Source organism: Aedes aegypti, chromosome 1 (genome assembly GCF_002204515.2).
Source record: "Aedes aegypti strain LVP_AGWG chromosome 1, AaegL5.0 Primary Assembly, whole genome shotgun sequence".
Taxonomy (NCBI): Eukaryota; Metazoa; Arthropoda; class Insecta; order Diptera; family Culicidae; genus Aedes; species Aedes aegypti.
The window spans coordinates 71,573,940-71,596,372 of record NC_035107.1 but is presented as its reverse complement, the minus strand read 5'-3'; the positions used below and the strand labels follow the sequence as shown (position 1 = coordinate 71,596,372).

General features: G+C 44.0%; 1 protein-coding gene across 6 annotated transcripts in view; it reads right to left on the bottom strand.

Moving 5' to 3' along the window:
* The window catches only part of LOC5569559 (sn1-specific diacylglycerol lipase alpha), a 343,791-nt gene that overhangs the window by 71,056 nt on the left and 250,302 nt on the right, over positions 1 to 22,433 (bottom strand). For all 6 annotated transcript variants that reach the window (XM_021839496.1, XM_021839490.1, XM_021839515.1 and 3 more), the window contains 6 exons: positions 22,233 to 22,339; positions 21,574 to 22,178; positions 21,417 to 21,515; positions 21,148 to 21,357; positions 9,196 to 9,614; positions 8,763 to 9,137 (listed from right to left, as the gene is read on the bottom strand). In XM_021839496.1, coding sequence (XP_021695188.1) covers positions 8,763 to 9,137; positions 9,196 to 9,614; positions 21,148 to 21,357; positions 21,417 to 21,515; positions 21,574 to 22,178; positions 22,233 to 22,339 — 1,815 coding nt within the window. The remainder of the gene's footprint in view (positions 1 to 8,762; positions 9,138 to 9,195; positions 9,615 to 21,147; positions 21,358 to 21,416; positions 21,516 to 21,573; positions 22,179 to 22,232; positions 22,340 to 22,433) is intronic.

The window sequence follows — 22,433 nt, the reverse complement described above, 5'->3', positions numbered from 1 at the left end:
TTAGCGGTGTAATTTTTCATGAAAAATATCATCCATTTCGACTAATACTTCATTAAAACCAATCCCATATCTTTTTTTCAGATGTTTTAGAAAATTTGCAATGGATTACCTGCTTTGCTCTTGCCCACAGTTGATCAGCAGAAGTTTTCTCGATTCATTTTGTATGGGGAAAGGCATCTAACTTCAAATTTCTCGTAAATGAAAGCATTAATCGAAAAAATATTTGATAGGCGTGATAGTCATTATCATTACGTACATCCGGTACCAAATATTTTTTCGAAAATAGTTCTCAATTTAAAGAAATAATTCGTTAGATGCATTTCGCCTTACAAATATTTTTCGCGTTACCTTTTAGCGATTTTTCGTGCATAGACACTAGCGCATGTGCGTTACTATGTGTCGAGTAGCGAATCAGGGCATGCATGTAATTCATTGCTTTGATAAAAAATCTTTGTTTTTCCGATGCTTCGATTGAAATATGGGTTTTCAAAGAAAAGGCTTATATGGTCATTTTCCACAAAATTGTCCATAACTCAAAAACAGAAAAGAAGTACATTTCAAAAATTTCAGTGATTAAAGCTTATGAAATTACCTTCTCAAAAATATATTTTTGAAAGTTTTCCACTAATTGGAACATAGTTTTTCCGGCTTTTTTTTACAAGTTTTCTCAATGGTGGAAAATTTTGTGGAAAACTGTTTCCAGTTTATTTATTTTTTATTTCTGAGAAAATTTGCTTTCATTTTCATAAAAAAAAACTTTGTTTCTACGATGCTTCTTTCTTGAGTTATGATTTTTCAAAGAAAAGGCTCAAAATGGCACATTTGCACATTTTCTACAAAATTGACCATAACTCAAAAACGAAAAAAAAAGTACATTTCAAAAATTTCAGCGATTAAAGCTTATGAAATTATCTTCTCAAAAATATTTTTTTGAAAATTTTCCACGAGTTGGAGCATAGCTTTTCCGGCTTTTCTTTACGAATTTTCTCAACGGTGGAAAATTTTTTTGGAAAACTTTTTCCAGTTAATATTTTTTTTTATTCCTGAGAAAATTTGCCCTTATTTTCATAAAAAAAACCTTGGTTTCTATGATGCTTCGTTCTTCAGATATGATTTTTCAAAGAAAGTAGTGTCAGGGGAAAACAAAAAAATTCCAACTGAGTTTTCCGGGAAAATAGGCGACCCTGAATTTTTCTCAATTTTTTTATTAATATATTGATGAGCCCTGCCTGTGGAAAATGTTTCATGAAAATCTGAGCCCTTTCGGCCCAAACCCGTACGAAAAAAAAAAATTTCGTGCATAGACACTAGCGCATGTGCGTTACTATGTGGTAAGAAGCGAATCAGGCCATGCATGTAACCCAGTTTCACTCAGTCAGCCAGTTCTGCATTGGTTGTCTCATTCTGTGTAGTTTGAACACATGAGCTGCGTAGCTGGCTTAGCGTGAATGTCGATTGATGTATTGGTGGTATAACTCTTTTGACATTTCGGTGTCCTTATACTAGCATGCAAATATTAAAGTGGGTATCACTTCTTGAGCTCGAGTTCCACTTATGTTTTTTTTTTTTTTTTTTTTTTTTTTTTTTTTTTTTTTTTTTTTTTTTTTTTTTTTTATTTCTTTATTAGTATCATTCCAAACATTACATTCATTATTTCTTAAATCTAGGTGTTCTGTGTTATTAGACAACACTATCATCCTAATTTGGTAAAACAAATCTAAGATTTTATTAACATTTTGTTAACAACATATTACATTTCATTTGCCGTAGCAGTTCAGATTTTTTACAGGTGAGTTGATTTCACCTGCTTATAAGAGAAAAAAAAAAGTTTTTAATATACTTAACCTAACTTAACCTAATCATATAACGTATTAATCGTGGCAATAGAAGATTGTAACGATTTTTGCCTGAAATTATTGATTATTTTATTTGACATTTGTTCCAATGTTTCAACATTGGATATCCTATGTAACTCATTGGTACTATACCAGGGAGGAAGCCTCAGAATCATTTTCAAAATTTTATTTTGAATTCTCTGCAGAGCTTTCTTCCTGGTATTACAACAGCTAGTCCATATTGGTACAGCATACAACATGGCTGGCCTGAAGATTTGTTTGAATATCAAAAGCTTGTTCTTAAGACAAAGTTTTGATTTTCTATTAATAAGGGGATAGAGACATTTTACATATTTGTTACATTTGGCTTGAATGCCCTCAATGTGATTTTTGAAAGTTAAATTCTTATCTAGCATGAGTCCTAGATACTTAACTTCATCTGACCAATTTATTGGAACCCCTCTCATCGTGACAACATGTCTACTTGAAGGTTTCAAATAAAGAGCTTTTGGTTTATGTGGGAATATTATTAGTTGAGTTTTGGAAGCATTAGGAGAAATCTTCCATTTTTGCAAGTATGAAGAAAAAATATCCAAACTTTTTTGCAATCGACTACAGATGACACGCAGGCTTCGTCCTTTGGCGGAGAGGCCTGTGTCATCCGCAAACAAAGATTTTTGACATCCCTGAGGTAACTCAGGTAAGTCAGATGTGAAAATATTGTATAATATTGGTCCCAAGATGCTGCCTTGGGGAACACCAGCTCTTACAGGAAGTCTTTCAGATCTGGAGTTCTGATAATTAACCTGAAGTGTACGATTTGACAGATAACTTTGAATTATTCTAACAATGTATGTTGGAAAATTAAAATTTTTCAATTTTACAATCAAACCTTCATGCCAAACACTGTCGAATGCTTTTTCTATGTCTAGAAGAGCAAGACCAGTAGAGTAGCCTTCAGATTTGTTGGAACGGATCAAATTTGTTACACGTAAAAGTTGATGAGTGGTCGAATGTCCATGGCGGAATCCGAACTGTTCATTGGCAAAAATTGAATTTTCGTTGATGTGGGCCATCATTCTGTTCAAAATAACCTTTTCAAAAAGTTTACTGATGGAGGAAAGCAAACTGATTGGACGATAGCTAGAAGCTTCTGCAGGATTTTTGTCTGGTTTTAAAATTGGAACAACCTTAGCATTTTTCCATTTGTCAGGAAAATATGCTAATTGAAAACATTTGTTAAATATATCAACTAAAAATGATAAGCTACTTTCTGGAAGTTTCTTGATGAGGATGTAGAAAATTCCATCATCGCCAGGAGCTTTCATATTTTTGAATTTTTTAATAATAGTTCTCACTTCTTCCAAATCAGTCTCCCAGGCATTTTCGAAAACGTTCTCTTGATTGAGAATATTTTCGAACTCCTGAGTAACTTCATTTTCAATTGGACTAGTAAGTCCTAAATTAAAATTGTGAGCACTTTCAAACTGCATAGCAAGTTTTTGAGCTTTTTCGCAATTAGTTAGTAATAATTTGTTTTCCTCTTTCAATGCCGGTATAGGCTTCTGAGGTTTTTTCAAGATTTTAGATAATTTCCAAAAGGGCTTAGAGCCGGGGTCCAATTGAGAAATTTTATTTTCAAAATTTTTGTTTCTTAAATCTGCAAAACGTTTCTTGATTTCTTTCTGCAAATCCTGCCATATAATTTTCATAGCAGGATCACGAGTGCGTTGAAATTGCCTTCTCCTCACGTTTTTAAGACGGATCAAGAGTTTAAGATCATCGTCTATAATCACGGATTCAAATTTTACTTCACATTTTGGAATTGCAATGCTCCGGGCTTCAACAATGGAATTTGTTAAAGTTTCAAGAGCATTGTCAATATCAATTTTAGTTTCTAAAGAAATATTAACATCAAGATTAGAGTCAACATACGTTTCATATATATTCCAGTCGGCTCGTAAATAATTGAAAGTGGAGCTGATAGGATTGAGAATCGCTTCATGCGATATTTGAAATGTAACAGGGACATGATCAGAATCAAAATCAGCATGAGTAACTAATTGGCTACAAAGATGACTAGAGTCGGTTAAGACCAAGTCAATCGTAGATGGATTTCTAGAAGAGGAAAAACATGTAGGGCTATCAGGGTATTGAATTGAGAAATATCCTGAAGAGCACTCATCAAATAAAATTCTGCCGTTGGAATTACTTTGAGAATTATTCCATGACCGATGTTTGGCATTAAAGTCACCAATGACAAAAAATTTTGACTTATTGCGAGTCAATTTTCGCAAGTCAGTTTGAAGCCAATTAACTTGCTGTCCAGAGCATTGAAAAGGCAAATAGGCAGCTATGAAAGTATATTTACCAAACTGTGTTTCAACAGAAACACCTAAAGTTTCAAAAACTTTAGTTTCAAATGACGAAAACAGTTGATGTTTTATACGCCTATGAATGATGATTGCAACTCCCCCACATGCCCCATCAAGTCGATCATTACGATAAACAAAAAAGTTAGGATCTTTTTTAAATTTGGATCCAGGTTTTAAATGAGTTTCGGTAATAACTGCTATATGCACTTTATTAGCTGTAAGAAAATTAAACAGCTCGTCCTCTTTACCATTCAGAGAACGAGCATTCCAATTTAAAATATTTAAATTATTATTTGGATCCATTAGAAAAACGTAATCCAATAACAATTTTATTTGTAAATTTTACACCTACTTGGACTGCTTCAGTCATAGTGGTGGCTTTGAACATTGCATCAATCATTAGATTCAATTGTTCAGTTAGAAAATTAAAATCAGAGGCAGACATATCATCTGATGATTTCCCATTGGAATTTTCGGTAGACGAAGAAGCGGGGTAGGAGTTACCTGTGGCGGTAGGGTTTTTTCCATTTGATTTGAAACAAGTAGAATGGGTACTCATGGAACGAACAGGGGAAGAGTTCAAATTACCTGCTACGATATCGGCAAAGGATTTACCGTGGGTAGATACATTCGAAATTGAAAGATTCGAACGGCTACCCGACGGATTAAAATTTGTTTGTGAATGAGCATGATTATGATCTTCCTGGTGGGTATGATTCCTAATCAAGCGATCGTTAACTGAAAAATGAGCATTGTTCGATACTCTACCAGGCAAATTCCGGAAACGACCGTTATCGTAACGGATATTATCCTTCATCTGCTTGGCACGAGCCTCAACGACTCTTTTGCGTGAAATGCATTCCCAAAAGTTAGCTTTGTGAGGGCCCTTGCAATTGGCGCATTGAAATTTTCTGGTATCTTCTTTCACAGGACAGTCGTCCTTAGCGTGAGAAGAACCTCCGCAAATCATGCATTTAGCATCCATGCGACAATTTTTTGTACCATGACCCCACTTTTGGCACCGACGGCACTGAGTGGGGTTCTGGTAATTTCCTCCAGGTTTCTGGAAATGTTCCCACGTCACACGGACATCGAACATAAGTTTAGCTTTTTCTAAAGGTTTAATATTATTTAGTTCTTTTTTGTTAAAGTGAACTAAATAATATTCTTGAGAAAGCCCTTTCCGAACAATGCCAGATTGGGTTCTCTTTTTCATAATGATTACTTGGACTGGTGAAAATCCAAGTAAATCATTTATTCCATTTTTGATCTCTTCAGGTGACTTATAGTCACTTGAGAGACCTTTCAAGACGACTTTGAACAAACGTTCAGTTTTGTCGTCATAAGTAAAAAATTTGTGCTTCTTCTCTTCAAGATATCTGAGAAGAAGTTCGCGATCTTTAAGAGTTTCCGGCAAAACGCGACAGTCTCCTTTCTTTGCAATTTGGAAGGAAACCTTGATTCCCCTAATGGAGTTCAAGATCTCCTGCCTAAATCCCCCAAATTCGGAACAACTGACCACGATAGGCGGCACTCTTTGCTTCCTCACTTGAATCAAAGAGCCTGGGCTAGAGGCTGCTTCGATTTGGTGTTCGGAAAATTTGTCTAGAGCATCGAACTGATTGCTCATTTCGATACAATTATTCATTTCACCCTTGGAAGAAAGTTCGCCTTTCACCGCGGAAGGGTCCTTTCTTCCATTCTTGCCACGTGTAGTGACAATTTTAAAACCCACTTTTTTGGAAGGAAGTAGTGAATTCAGAGATTCACCCTTCCTTTTGTTAGTTGTTGATACCATGTTTAGTTAATAAACGAGAAAGACGTGACCTTCGAGAGGTTTTTTCCCTAGACGGTGTCCAAGAAGGATTACCACCGCTAGCTTTCGCCAACGGGTCCAACGAAAAATCGAAGGCACGGGTCCAAACAAGGATCGTAAAGGGATCAATAGTAGAAAAAATAGTACTGAAAAGTACTGTTTAAGTAGCACTGAAAAGTACCGTTTTTAATTTTAGCACTGAAAAGTACTGTTTGTGTAGCACTGAAAAGTACTGTTTTATTGCTTTAGGTAGTTTTTAAGAAAACTTCCAAGAGCAGAGAGAATTCGTGTACGCACAGCACGAAGGTACGATGCGCACGAGTTCCACTTATGTTATGTGATGCAACGCCCAGTGGCACAGTCGAAATACATTTCTGACGAAAAGTTTTCGGGACTGAAGCGACAATCGAACCCACACCCCTTGACTCGATGCGGCAAAATGCTTGGTAACACTAACCACACGACCACGAAGCCCGCAAAGAGAAAAGAACGCGAAATTACTACAATGATATTTGATTTATACCACTTAAGGTTTTCTTTAAAACTTGAACTATATTAATGCTTGAATTAGTGTTTTCCCATTTTCAATGAATTTTGTATATAAAAAAGACGCTGTACGTAAGTTGTTTTTATTATAATGCCAAATTAGTTGGGGAAAACTTGAGTGGAGTTAATGGAGAGTTGTACAATCGTAATTCTGCTTTCGATTGATTGTATCGCTATCAGCTGGTATCGCTTTTCCACTACAAGGCATTGACGTAATGATGCTAGTCTACATTCAACGGCTTCTCATGAAACGGGTCTATTGATATCGAGTTCCATGGACTTCCCTGGAGTGGCAAGGAAAGTGGAATACCCTTTTATGTTCCAAAACATCTACCAAGAACTGATTGCTGAGTAGAAGTGGTGGGTGTTTTAAGAAATTTCGGGATAATCTGTTTGTCAAGAAGTGTGGGTTCTACATATTTCCAATTCAGTCCAGAGAACGTTCTGCAGTAACATATAGTAAAATGTACATGTGGTTGTGTGTTGCTAAATATGAATAAAAACTATTTGCCAAAATTAAATATTTCTACCGTATCTCAAGAACCTCTATCTTTATACCATTTAACAGTATCATAATACTGTTATACATTGTAACTGTATAGCATGGATTATTTAAACTTTTCTTTATGGTCCAAAACATGGGGTTTCGTATTGTTCCACATAAAATTGACTGTTTGTGAGACATCAACCTTAACGGTAAAAAGCAATATACTGTTATGAATTTACGGCAAAATGTAGTTTTCTATTCGCTATGCGGGTAGTTACGCCTGTAAAATCAAAGGCCTATACTCATAAAAAGTTTTAGGATAACCGGATAAACTGTTGTAGAACTTAACATTTTATTGAGCCCGTTTGGGCATAGATCTTATTCTTTAACATCAGAAAGGTCACTGGTTACGTATGAAGATCTGAAGTTCTATGTTCAAAGGAGTATTTGGATAGGCGTTGGACTCAAAACGTAAAAAATTACTATAGAATCCTAAAGCCTTTTCCCAGTTTCAGCTCTTAATTTCAGACCAAAAACTCATGTTTACTAAATTTTTTAATGTTTTTCGTTTGTTTAAGTCCAAAATTTTCTTTTTGTTTGTTTTAGATTTTGTCACACCCCTTGACTTAAAACGAAGTAGGCCGTCATTGAAATTTGTACGCGTCGATGATGATTGTTGCTTATTCATATCACGATTTTAAATCAAAGAAAATCAGTTAGTTTTGCACTGACGCAGCTGAAAAAGTGTCAGCATACTTTATGCATGTTAGCGCGTACAATGATACTTTTTCAAATTAATATGAACTATCAAGACTGAGTTTTATCACTTTGAAATGTAAGCTGAAAAGTCATCATTGTTGCCAAAACGAATGACGGGCTATTTAGCCTTAAACTCAAATTTTGGGTGTATTTTGTTTTCCGTGTCTCTCCCGAAACGTCAGACAGGAACAACCCCAGTGTTGAAACTAAAACCCCTGCGGTATTTTTGTTAGATTCATTAATGGACCCAATTTTTAAATTTAAGTTTAAATATGATATATGATATAGCCGTTATTTGAGTGGGAAAAATTGCTAAGGTAGTCTATCGTGTTGTAAAATAAAAACAAGATTTCATTAAACATTTAATGACCCTATTATTTGATCCTGTGTGAGTATGATGTGCAATGATAAAGCATCCGATGATCACTGGTAACCATTATAAAACTCAAAGAAGACATGTCGTAGATCCTCACTAAAGATATAGTTGCCGTTGAGATTCGTCTTGATTTAGCACAAGCTTTGATGTTACAAGTTTACAACATATTTTTAAATTGAGACAGAACGTTTTCTGCCTAGCCTCAAATTCATACAATTCCATTTACGTTATGAAATTTACACAAACGGAGGTTTCAGTGTATCGGCACCGGTAATGTGTGTCAAGATTCGAAGCGTTGAAAACGAGTGTTTTATTGTACACGGGAAATGCAATTTTCCAAACGAGCGAAAAAGCACTTGTTTGCAGCACTTTAAGAAGGAGGCGGGGATGACGACGAGAGCTTGGGGTGGGTCATGCTACTATTGCACCACCAAAAAGAGAGTGATGATGACACTTTGTTATGACAAATTTCCGTCGTTTAGAGCATTTTGACTTTCTGGGGGGAGTCAATTGAAGTCAATCGAAACCAACATTGCGAAAACATACAGAGAGGAAAAGTTATACTTACTCGTCCTGGCTGGGGTGGTGTCGTACGATGTGGATGATTCGTCCGGGTGGATAGAGAGGATGGTGTAGCGTTAGGGCTATGGAGTTGTCGTTGGGATGTACCGTGCTCTGGCGAGCACTATTCCGATCCTGTTCGTAACGCATGACATTCTCCTCCTTGGTGGACATCATTGTCACGGATGTCGGCTCTGGACCACAACAGCAGCATATCACCGAACAGGCTATAGTCTTCCACTTGGGATCTATACTCCGCTGGATGGCGTTGATGAGATCCGCTCGCAGCGCTTCCATTTGATGTAGACCTATCCGTGGAACAACATCTTTCCCCACGACCACCGAAGTGATGAAGGATTTACTGTACTCGACCGCTGGCATGCTGTAATTAGTTCAAATTTTGGTTGTTCAGTCCACGCAAAATAATAATTCTTAAGTACCTCAACAAGCCACCTGGCGGTGAGTAGCTGTAACAGTGCAAATCGTCGTACTGCTGCTTCATCAGAATAGCCAAGATGGCTGCCGTACCGGCCCCGAGCGAGTGCCCCACCAGCACCAGTCCAAAGCCCGGAGTTCCCCGCGTTGGATTGTGATTGAGAGCCCGTTGAATGAGATTCTCCTCCTCCAGTTTATTCTTGATGTAGATTGCGGCCTGGACCATGCCCTTATGGGCCAGCCAATCCTCGCGAGGTGGATTCAACGGAAGGCAGTCGCCCTCGGCGTTCAGATCCGTAAGGACGTCCTTCATGCTGAGCGTCCCCCGGATGCTGACCACGACCTTGCTTTGGGTGTAGTCCACTGCGACGAAGAACGGGGTTTCGCCGATGTCTACATGATAAGTCGCGTAGATGACTTCCACCTGGAAGAAAGAGAAGGAAGGTTGACATTAAACTGTTGAACAGAAAGGTGTTCTCTACAGGGAATGCATCATTGAACGTCAATAAACCATTTTCGACAAATTTCTTTTTTTGCTACGATTATTGTCTGAAAGGGATAGAAATTTTATATGAATCCAAATATTTATTTAATTTATTTAGTTAACATCTAAACAGATAACACTGAATCTACAATTTTACGCCACAATAATTCTGGATACTGGGTTAGCCGTACAGTTGGACAAGCTCGTGATTCATCCTTCGCCATCACACACCGTTTTCCTACACACTGCCAAAAATCGTCCTAAGCACTCTGTAGTGATAGCGGTTAAATCGATATTAATATTTGCCAAAACATAGACAACAAAATAAACATCGACTAATATTAGCAAGTCGCCCAATTCTATTGACTGACACGAACGATAAAAAAAAGCAAAAATTGTTTTCCTGACTGACGATGCGAAGGAGGACGCAACGACAACGAACAACAAAATATAAAACCGACGCGCAGATCGTTTGCAGTCAGTAGATTAACGGATGCATACGGAGCAGAACCAGAACCAGCAGCAGCAGCAGCAGGGCAGAGGATTCTTCGAAGCACCCATTCCGCAGTCGGCTAGAAGTGAGGTTTTGAGAGTTCCCTCACTTCGGCCAGCGAAGGAATTAGCGGCGCAAGCTTCGTTGAAGCGCCCAAACATCAACCGGTTCGCAGATTAGAATTGAATACATTCTTTTAATGCGGCCGGCTTCAACAGAATCCGGCATCAGAAAACAGTATCTTCGTTCCAACTACGAGTAAGCGGGTGGCACCGCCCTCTGTCAGTTGGAACGAATATTTCTAGCTGTAAATCTGAAGCCGTCGATAGGTGCGTGGAGTTAGAACTGGTTTATGAATCGGGAGGTCTTTGGTTCGATTCCAAATAAGCGCGGGTATATATTTGTTATTCGTTGTCGTTTCGTCCTCCTTCGCATCGTCAGTCAGGAAAACAATTTTTGCTTTTTTTTTTATCGTTCGTGTCTGTCAATAGAATTGGGCGACTTGCTAATATTAGTCGATGTTTATTATGTTGTCTATGTTTTGGCAAATAAAATATCGATTTAACCGCTATCACTACACACTCGACGTTAAGAGACTCCAAGTGCTTGCAAGTCTTCCTCGAGCACCGTCCACGTTTCATGCCCGTAGAGGACTACCGGCCTTATGAGCGTTTTACACATGGTACATTTGGTGCGGGTGTGAATGTTTTTTGACCGCAGCTTCTTGTGGAGGCCATAGTAGGCCTGACTTCCACTGATAATGTGCCTCCGTATTTGACGGCTAACGGTCTTGTCAGCCGTCAGCAAGGATCCAAAGTAGACGAACTCGTCGACCACCTCGAACGTATTCCTTATATCGTAACACTGCTACCTAGCCGAGCCCTGTCCGCATTTAAAATGGTGATCGCTTGAAAGTTCTCACAATCTAACATGTCGCCTTTTTTGTAGATGGGGCATAATATCCCTTACTTACACTCATTCGGTAGCAGTTCTGTTTCCCAGATTGTGCCTATCAGCCGGTGTAGACAAATGGCCAGCCTCTCCGAGTCCATCTTTTTGACTTCAGCTCCGATACAATCTTTATTGTTAAAAATAAAGCTTTATTGTTCTTGAGCTGGTGAATAGCATCCTTAACCCCCCCCCCCCTCAAATGGAGGCTGGTTGGTTTCCATCGTCCGCAGTACTGACGAAGTCTTCTCCTCCGTTGTCCCGTCCTTCATTGCCTGTGCTCTCAGCGCCGTTCAGGTGTTCGTCGAAGTGCTGCTTCCACTTTTCAATCACCTTACGCTCGTCCGTCAAAATGCTCCCATCCTTATCCCTGCACGTTTCAACTCGCGGCACGAAGCCGTTGGAGGATGCGTTGAGCTTCTGATAGAACTTACGTTTTTTTTTAGACCGGCACAGCTGTTCCAACTCTTCGCACTCCGTCTCCTCTAGGCGGTTTTTTTTTCTCTCGAAACATACGGATCTGCTGCTCCCGTTTCCGTCTATAACGTTCCACGTTTTGCTGGGTCCTCCAGAATCTGCCTACATACCTCGTCGAACCACTAGTTCCGTCGAATCCGTCCCTCGTACCCGACGTTACTCTCAGCTGCATTATTGATGGCTGCTTTCACTGTTCTCCAGCAGTCCTCAGAAGGGCTTTATCCAGCTCACCCACTTCCGGTAATGCAGCCCCGAGGTGCTGCGCGTATGCCGCTGCGACATCCGGTTGCTTGAGCCGCTCTAGGTCATACCGGGGCGGCCATCGGTACCGTACGTTGTTTAACCATCACCAGATAGTGGTCAGAGTCGATGTTAGTGCCGCGATAGGTCCTGACGTCGATAGTGTCGGAGAAATGCCGTCCATAAGACAGAACGTGGTCGATTTGCGATTCTGTCTGCTGTGGTGATCTCCAGGTGTATCGGTATGGAAGGCTGGAACCTCAACGAGGGGGTATGGGGCGGAAGGTGGAGTCTGGACGGGAGGCGGCTGAAGCGGAGCCAAGATGCAGAGAACGAGGCTGGACAGGATACTGATTGATCGGAGGACGAGTTTGGAAGAGCTGGAGGAACTCGAAAGTCAGGAGGAGCTTGGAGGACGGCGCAGTGACATGGCAGCGCTATGGTAGCGATATCAGTCAGTAGCTTGCGATTCATCTGCGAGCCCCTACTGGAGGATCGGCCGCATAAGTCACATGGTGGAGTCATGTAACGCCGTAGAAGGAGCTGTTGGCTGGTCGGAGCAATTACAAGCCTCGAAGTCGGACCACTTGTACATGGCTCGAGTTGAGGAGGAGCTGTGTGATCCTCAGAAGGTAGAACCTCGACGAGCTTCGTGATTCGCTAAGAGGTAGAAACTGATCTTCATGTGGACAAGTAGAAGGAGCTTCGTGATTTTCGGAAGGACCTGGGCGAGGAATTTGGCGACTTAGAGGTATGCAATGCTTAGTATTTTTTAATAGAATTTTCGCACTTCTAGCAAAGTTAGAAACTTTCACCTAACCCGGCTATCTGGGGTGCACAAGGGTATTAGGCTCTGTGGCTCTCACTTAACGGTCTATTACGGTCTATTACTCAACGATCTACTGCGGATACACGTCTTGAGTGCGGTAATAGAGAAAAAAAAGGAGAAAACAACTGTGTACCACTTTTCATCGGATTGGGATACAAGTCCGATGTCCCCCTGGTACTACCTCATGGTATTACTTCAGGAGGCAGAGGGCTTGTTAATGCCTCTACGCCTTTTCGGCACCTCTGGATCTTTTCGATCTGGCTGCAATTTGTCTCTTCATCGTCACTCACATTTTGGGACGACCATAAGCCTGGGCCATGTGAGACTTTTTTCGATAGATGCTATTGTGTTTTGTTGGTGCGCTTGTTTTTTTTCTACTCGTCATGCTCTACGGGTGGACCGGTTGGATTCCGAGGTCGGTCTTGCGATTCCGGATGAGGGGTGACTTCCGGTTCGCAAGCGCTCCGACGACACAAAGCCGGCGGTTAATCGTGAACGATACTACTCGGCGTAGTTCCCGACGGTGAAGCTAGCCTATTCCGATGGCGAGTACCTTGACGGAGGAATATCTTCCAAAAACCGGTAACATTAAGCGTTGTTCATACTTCGTTGTTGGCCGGTAGAGTGTCGAAGTCGGCCCAGAGATTTCAGTTGGAGGATGGCTTCCGGTTCACTGGCGCTCCGACGACTCAAGCCGGTGATACGCTCGTACTACTCAGAATAGCCTCCGACTGTAGATCTATCCTACTCTGACGAAGATTTCCCTGGCGGCGAAAGATCGTCCGAACCGATGCTATCAGGGCAGATACCGAGGTCGATCCTGCGAATCCGGTGAAAGGAAACTTCCGGTTCACAGGTGCCTCGACGATCATTTGCCGGTGCTGTTCCGCGATCTACTCAGCTAGTCCCCGACGGTGGACTTAGCCTACTCCGAAGCTGACCGGCCAGATGCCGAGGTCGGTCCTGCGATTCCGGTGGAGGGAAGCTTCCGGTTCACAGGCGCCCCGACGACCATTTGTTGGTGCTGTTTCGCGATCTACTCAGCTAGTCCCCGGCGGAATATCTAGCCTACTCCGACTCGATGGTGATCGGGCAAGTGTCAGGCCCTGTCAGGGTCGGTTCTGCAATTCCGGTTGGAGGGTAACTTCCGGTTCACAGGCGCCTCGACGACTTATTACCAATACTACGTTACGCTCGTTCTACACGGTCTAGTACCCGACGGAGGATCTAGCCTACTCCGATCGCGCTCGATGGTCTCCTCTCAACAACAGACTGACTTATCAAGTGCCGAGGTTAGTCCGACAATTCCGGTGGGAGTTTGGCTTCCGGTTCATCAGCGCCCCGACGTCAAGCGCTGCTCTCTGCGTCTCGCTTCGTTGCTCTTCTCGCCAGTTGCGCTGTAAGTCTGACATTATTTGCACCACCATGTTGGTCATCATATTCCAAAGATCGGGATCGCTTACCATTCCGTGGACCACACCTGAAGTAGTCACCAAAAGCAGTCGCCACCGTGTTTCGTTCTATGTTGAACCTCGGGCAGTCGAAGACAACATGTTCTGGCGTTTCTTCAATCTCCATACACTCAGGACAGGATGGTGAAGACGCATGGCCGAATCGATGCAGATACTGCTTGAAGCAGCCGTGACCTGACAAGAACTGTGTCAGGTGGAAGTTCACTTCTCCGTGCTCCCTGTTCACCCAGGCCGATAGATTCGGGATGAGCCTGTGGGTCCACCTGCCTTTCTCGGAGGCATGCCATTCTTGCTGCCACTTAGCCAGCGAACGAATTCTTGTCAACTTCCTCGCCTGACTAGTTTCTCTTCGCTGATAGCAGTCGATGTCTTCGGACAGGATGATGCAGATCGGGATCATCCCAGCGATTACGCATGCCGCCTCCGACGATATAGTCCTGTACGCGCTCACCACTCGCATGGTGATGAGTCGGAACGTGCTGTTTAACTTATCCCGATTCCGCTTGGTCTGCAGCGCCGCGCCTCAGACTGGCGCAGCTTATCTTAGTGGCGATGTTTATACGACAGCCAGAAGACGCCTCTCACTGCTTCTAGGACCACCTATGTTGGGCACAAGTCTTGTGAGCGCATTGCTCGCCTTCTCTACCTTCTCGCATGCATAATTGACGTGACTGTTGAAGTTCAGCCGATCGCCTAGCATTACGCTCAGGTTTTTCAGCTTTCGCTGTGATGCTATGACATGCCTCCCTACAGTGATCTCACCGTGCATGACTGCTTTGCATTTGCTAACTAGTAGCACATCCGTTTTGTGGTGGGCTATCTTCAGCATGACTCCCTTCATCCAATCTTCGACCAGACCAATTGCCTCCGTTGCCAGCATTTTTACTTCCTCCTGCGTCTCACCTGTTACATGTAGGACGACATCGGCGAAGCAGACAATCTCGACTCCAATGGAACTCCAGCCGTTACTCTAAACTCCTTCGGGCCGACGTCGGTTTCGTACCTCAGTACACGGTTTTGGAAGTAGCTCCTCAAAATCTGGCACAAGTAGTCGGGAACCCGCGTTCTGTCCAGCGCTGTGGCAATGGCCTCCCAGTAACGATCTCCTCTACGCTTTTGTTTCAATGCTATTACGGCCCTCTCCAGCACCGTCTGAATTACGTCCACCGTCGACCTTCGTTTCCGGAATCCAAACTGCCTTTCTGATAGCCCGTGCTCGCTCTCTGTGCATTTCATCACCCTGTTAAGGATAACCCGTCCAAGAGTTTACCGAGTGTATCCAGTAAACATATAGACCTGTATAATTCTGGATCCCCAGGCGGTTTTCCTGGCTTCGGCAACAATACCAGTTTCTGAATTTTCCATATTTCTGGAAATTGACCTTCGTCCAGGCATTTCTGCATAACCTTCCTTACCATATCTGGATATACAAGGACCGCTGCTTTGAATGCCACGTTGGGGATTCCGTCAGGACCCGGGGCTTTGTTTAGCTTCAGCGCTTTCATTGCCATAGGGTGTGGCCGGCCACATAGTAGGGCCATGCTTTGGGAATAGACCCTCGACGATGACTCTCAACATGTTTCGGCCGGCGTCGACGGGCCCTTGATTTTCGCCATTATTACTCGGTAGGCATCCCCCAAGGATTAGCATCAGCTGCTCGGCACAGCTCTTTAAAGCAGTTGGACTTGCTCAGCTTAATCTCTCGTTTGAAAGCCGTTCTGGCTTGCTGGAAAACAATTCTTCGCTCTTCTCGGACTTCCTCGTGTCTCGCTCTCTGATATCGTCTCCTCGCTTGAGAACAAGCGGCGCGAAGAGTGCAGAGTGCCTCGTTCCACCTATATACGGGACGCCGGTTGTTTGATGGCCTCCGTTTTCTTGGCATTGTTATGTCACACGCCCTGACCATCGCCCTTGTCAGCTCCACCGCATCGAGATCCGTAATATCACTGCTGTCTGCACGAAGTGCTTCGACGAAAAGGTCCTTATGGAAGGCCTTTGTCTTCCACTGCTGTACGATAGTTGTGGTTCTCGGCATTGCCGCGCAGTCCCGTCGGCCAATGGTATAGCGGATTGCCTGGTGACTGATATGGGTATACTCCTCACTTACTGTAATCTAAGTAGCTAAACAATCAATGTATCCCTGGCTACGCCACCGACCCTAGTAACTAAGAGTTTGTTATTTTTCATAACTGATCACTTGCTAATAAACCTCCGTTGAAGTCAGACGCTTTCCAAGCTTATTCCATTCCTTTGAAACGGTACCCCTCCTAAGAGGTTATGGGCTCATCCAGCAAGGATTCGGTGCACGGTATCCCTCAATACCAAGGAGGTCCTGGATTCCATAACTGAAGTTTTCGTGTACGTGCGTACCTGGACGCTATGGGAGTGGAACATACCTTGACGAAGGATGCCCCGGATGAAGCTGCTGAAAAAGCGAAGTTCGACGAGGCGGACAAGAAGGCAAAGTCGTGGTTGATCGGGTTCCTGGGAGATGAGTACCTGGAGACGGTACGCGAAGCAAAAACGCTACAGCTACAAAAGCTACAGGAAGGCGAAACCATGCGGAACCATTTGGAGCGGTTCGACGATCTGATCTGGCAACTACGAGTATCAGGCGCGGAACTGAAGGAACCGGATATGGTATTAACGCTGTTCGGTACGCTCCCGAAAAGGTATGACCCGTTGATAACTGCTCTGGAGAACCTCGGTGACGTTGGACGTAGTGAAGCAATGGCTTCTGGGTGAAGAAGTCAAGCAGCTCGAACGGCAACAGGACAGCACGATCGAGAAATCTACGGCGTTTGCAGGTGAGAAGAATAAGGATCGACCGAAAAAATTCATCGGAAAGTGCCATAAGTGCGGCAAGAAAGGGCACATGAAGAAGGACTGCCGGCAGAAGAACCCCAGTGAAGCGAACTCGGCTACTGGATCTGGAAGCAAGGCGGAAAGTTTTATGGCTGGTCGCACAGGTGAAGCCCGAAATAGTGACGGACGATTAAGCTCCAAGCTAGACAACGATTAAGCTTCAAGCGATCATCTAGTGAACAATGCTGCCGTGTTCTCGTCGTTGAGCAAGTTATCAAGTCCCATCATCATCAACGTCGCGAAGGACGGTGAAACTTTGGATGCTCGAAAGAAAAGAACCATCGAAGGTGTGAGCAACAAAGGTGTTCAGATGACGATCAACGAAGTCCTGTTTGTGCCGGAGCTAAGAGACAACTTGATGTCTGTCAAGAAATTGGCCAAGGCTGGAATCTCGGTGCCGTTTTGCGGTAAGCAAGCTACCTTGCAGAAAAACAACACAGTTATTGCTACAGCGTACTTGAAAGGATGTTTGTACGAGTTGGATGTCAAGCTTCAAGCGTCTTCTGCGAATGTATGTCAAGCCGAGGTGAGTGAGTTGTGGCATCGTCGGCTGGGTCACCTGAACCAACAAGCAATCTCGAAGCTGGTCCAACACAATATGGTTGAAGGTATCAGAACGAAGCCACAGAAGATCCGATTTTGCGAACCATGTGTGCAAAGCAAGCAGTGCCGTGAGCCCTTCGACGGAACTCGTCAACGTGCAACTCGGGTTCTGGAGAGAATCCACTCGGACGTATGTGGAACTATCGACCCCCCGGCTCACGTTATTTCGTATCTTTCATCGATGACTACAGCCATTTTTCGGTGATTTATCTGATGAAGACAAAAAGTCAAGTTTTCGAGCTGTTCCGAGAATATGAAGCAATGGTGACTGCGGCTTTTGACAAGAAAATTTCGAAGCTGACGGTGGATCAAGGCACGGAGTATGGATCCAATGAGCAGAAGAAATGGTACAAGAGCAAAGGAATTCAAATCGAGGCGACGGTTGCATATTCCCCGCAACAAAATGGGGTTGGCCGAGCGGTTCAATCGAATGCTCATCGAAAAGGTACGTGCTATGCTTCTAGATTCCAGATTACCGAAAAAGATGTGGTGTGAAGCTGCCTTGACTGGTGTGTACCTAATGCACCGGAGTCCGACGGCAGCCCTGTCGGTCCAGAAGACCCCCGCGGAACTGTGGCTAGGAGTGAAACCCAATCTGGAGAAGCTTCGAATTTTCGGATGCAGAGCCTGAATGAAAGAAGCTAGACGCAATAATTTTTGAAGCTGTGATGGTCGGCTACGCGCCGAATGGCTATCGGCTTTGGAATCGAATTCATCGGAAGATCATCGTGGCTTGTGACGTGAAGTTCGATGAAGGTCGTTTTCCGTATGAAGCTGACAATGAAGCCAAAACAGATTCACCGTTGGTAGTTCAATGTTCCTACGAAAAAGAGGGGGATGATGAAGCCGAAGCCGAACCCGTTACGCAAGAACTAGAAGTGGCAAGATAGTTTGAAGAACCAGACCAACAAGATCTGCTAGACCAGCTTGATGATTCCGATGATGAGATGGACGAGGCGACAGCATCGGCGCTCCCATCGCAACCAGAACACCACGAGTCCGAAGGACAAGCGATGGTGAGGCGCAGCGATCGGGAGCGCACACTTCCGGGTAAGTTGCTCAACTATTTCGTTGGTTACGGAGCAATTTCTGCTGTCCCATTGTCCACAGATGTACCCAAAACGTTTGACGAAATCGCCCGCCGAGATGACAAAGACGATTCGATGCGTGCTGTGGCAAACGAGTTGGAGTCGTTGAAGAAGAACAATGTCTGGCAACTTGTGACCTGCCCCAAGGCCGTGAAACCGCTCAAATCAAAGTGGGTGTTTCGACTGAAGGAGGACGAAAACGGTAGACCGGTTTGCTACAAAGCCCGACTGGTGGCGAAGGGGTATCGCCAGCAGCAAGGTCACGACTACGAAGAGACGTATGCTCCGGTGGCTCGCCTGGCAACCATCCGCACCGTATTGACAGTTGGCGTACATCCGCGATACTACTTCCACCAAATGGATGTTCGTACCGCGTTTCTCCACGGTCGCTTGAAGGAAACCATCTTCATGGAAGTCCCGGATGGCGTAGCTGCGAAACAAGGTCAAGTCTGTTGGTTGGTGAAATCCTTGTACGATTTGAAGCAATCTCCCAGGTGTTGGAATGAGCGATTCAACGAGGCGATAGTCACAATGGGCTTCAAGCGTTCACAACACGATTATTGCCTGTACACCAAGCTGGATGACAACGACGAGCTAATACTGATCCTGTACGTTGATGATCTCCTGGTGGCTGGACGCAATCAGAAATTAATTTCAAAGCTGAAGAAGGACCTAGCATCGAAGTTTGAAATGTCCGACTGTGGGGAGCTCCGACACTTCTTAGGCATGAAGGTAGAGTACAATCGCGACGATGGGCTACTGAAGCTTTCTCAAGATGCCAGCATCGAAAAGCTGGTGACCCGTTTTGGAATGGCTGAGTGCAATCCTGCTCGTACACCGATGGAAAAAGGCCTGGTGCTCGATTGAAATGGACCGGACGCAAACCATATCTTGAGTTGCTGGGACATCAGTGACGTGATGCTCAGCGTTCGACCGAACATTTGTTATCCTGTTATACCTGGGGCGTTTCCAGCTACAGCCGACCGTCGAGCATTGGCAAGCCCTAAAACGAATTGTCCGTTACTTGCAAGGAACAAAGAAGCTGATGTTGCAGTTCAAGCGTAACCCATCTAGTAATCCATTGGTTGGATACGTTGACGCCGACTGGACGTCAGATACTCAAGACCGGAAATCGGTAAGCGATTACCTGTTTCATGTATTTGGATCCACGGTGACCTGGTGCAGTAAGAAGCAAACCACGGTTGCAACTTCGTCTAGCGAGGTGGAGTACATCGCGCTTAGTGCAGCGGTTGCAGAATCCTTGTGGCTGCAAGGAATACTTGAAGACCTTCAAGAATCCACCAAACCTGTCACCCTGTACGAGGACAACCGTATTTGTCAGAGGATACAAATTCTAGTGGAATTAAATGGTATAGTACTAAATTCGGTGTTTTCATCTACTTAAAGCAGTCCAGCCTCAACGAATATTACTTGGTTGAAGGCTTTCGCCTTCCACTTCCGCTATCATGTTATCTTAACCAGCCTTGCCACAGGGTTTTGTTATTTGATACGGTAGCGATACGCAATACCTGATCACCTGAATTGTCCATCACTTTTTGAACAGGTAATCTGCCTATAACTTGTGTCGTAGCCGACATAACCGACGTCAGAACCTATTTTGGCGCTAACATTGACTCCGACCACTACCTGGTGATGGTGAAGCTTCACCCAAAACTATCCGTCATCAACGATGTACGGTACCGACGCCCGCCTAGGTACAATCTAGCGCGACTGAAACAACCAATGCGTACGCGTAGCATCTTGAGGCAACGTTGCCGGATGAGGGCGAGCTTGATAGGGCCCTTCTTGAGGAATGCCTGGAGGATAGTCAAAGCAACCATTAACGACGTTGCCGACAGCATTGCCGGATACATAGAATGGAGTTCAAGAAACGATTGGTTCGACGAGGAGTGCCAGAAGGAGGAGAAGAATGCAGCATGTTGCAAAACGTGGAACGATACAGATTGAAGCGGAAATAGCCAACCCGTCTATTCTGGAATAACAAGCGTTGCCTGAAAGAGGTGGAATTAGTTCTTGCGTCAAAGTCCTGGATGTTTCTAGTCTCCAACTTTGAAGTTGCACTGAATCCTATCCTATGATTGAATAAATTCTTATCTCTCGTCACTCAAATCGAAGTCTGTCTTAGTTCTCGTCATTGATCCTACTCACTGTAGGCTCTAATGGTATACTACTGTAGGTATGAATGCAAAAGCCTTTGGATCACCTTCCTAGACTGAAATATCTCTGACGCGTTGAACTCGTCAACGAGACAAAGTCAAAGCAAGTACGATGGTCTTGCCACAACCTTCAAGTTGTTTCGTTCAAATTTTCATCAAAAAATCAAGATTCGCAGAGCAATTCGAAGTGTGCTGATTGTGGTATCATATTCGTCACAATTTTAACCTTTTATAAAATCTCTGGAAGATGTAAGCTTTAGCCACATATCCCACCCACTTACCTCTCCAATCTTGAGCATCTTCTTGAGGGCGGCGTAGTTGCACAGGCAGCAGTTGTCCTCGACCACGTCCACGCTACTTTTCCGCCGGCAGCAGGACAAGCAGCACGTCAGCTCGGACCCGAGCTGGCAGATGCCCGTGCCGGAGTGACTCATTAGGAACATCGGCCAACCGTAGGCACCTTGGGCGAAGTACATGTAGCGAATCACAGTCTGCGAATGGGAACGATTATCTCAGAGAACGGAACAGACCAAGATCGAAGTTAGCTTACCTGAAAGTGATCGTAGTCCTTGGAATCGTTCAGAGCCAAGAACTGAGTATTTGCGGTTATGGGAACTCCGGATAGGAACTCGTAGGTGCCGTTTTTGCGCTGGAATTCGAGGAATATTCATCTGAAGGTGTATTAAGGAAACGCAGAAGTAGATTACCTGCCGCACAATGGCTTCTCGTTCCAGTTTCTGGAACTTCCTGAGTAGTACCAGACCTGCTACCACGTCCGACGGGACCACGTCCAGATCGCGGAAGAAGTCGCTCAACAGTCTGGCGATGTCGGTGAAAGAGTTCCGACTTCGATCGCTGTTGCCCATGCAGCAGAACAGCAGTCTACACCGGTGGTCCCAGCTGTCCTGATAGGCTCGTATCACCTTCCGCTGGCGCCAGTTACGACTCCGGCTGCCACTGCGTTTGTAGTTGAACCGCGACTCCGACTCTCGCATCGATCGCTGGTACTTCTTCATCTTGACCCAGGATCGCCCCGCCGGGTCAAACGTGCACCAGATCGTTGTGAACATACTGAAGATCACAAGGAGGTTGCAGATGATGACAGCGATCATCGTTTCCTTGGGCTCTTGGATGGGACACTCGAGATAGTGGTCCTTGAGCCAGATTGCACCCAGGATCAACCAGGTAAGATCAACGATCATCACCAGGACCCGGGTGTAGAGCAGGTACGGCATGATAGCTCGCGGTTCCATATCCAGAATGCTACCCCGCATCGAAACAATGCATATTGCAACCTCCAGTAGTATGCAACCTAAGAAATTTAAATTATAAAATGGAATTCGATGTCTAGGGAAAGTCTACTTACAGCATAAAATGGTTATGTAACCAATTTGGAAGAACCATAACAATTCTATACATCGTACGGATCGATCGTATTGGAAAACTCCCGTCACCACTGCGAGCACAATCAACCTGTGGAAGAAGGAAGAAAAGAAGAAAATTTTATAGACGATATGAGATTAGGTTTTGATTGAATTAATCCCTGCCGGCCCATTCAATGTATCCC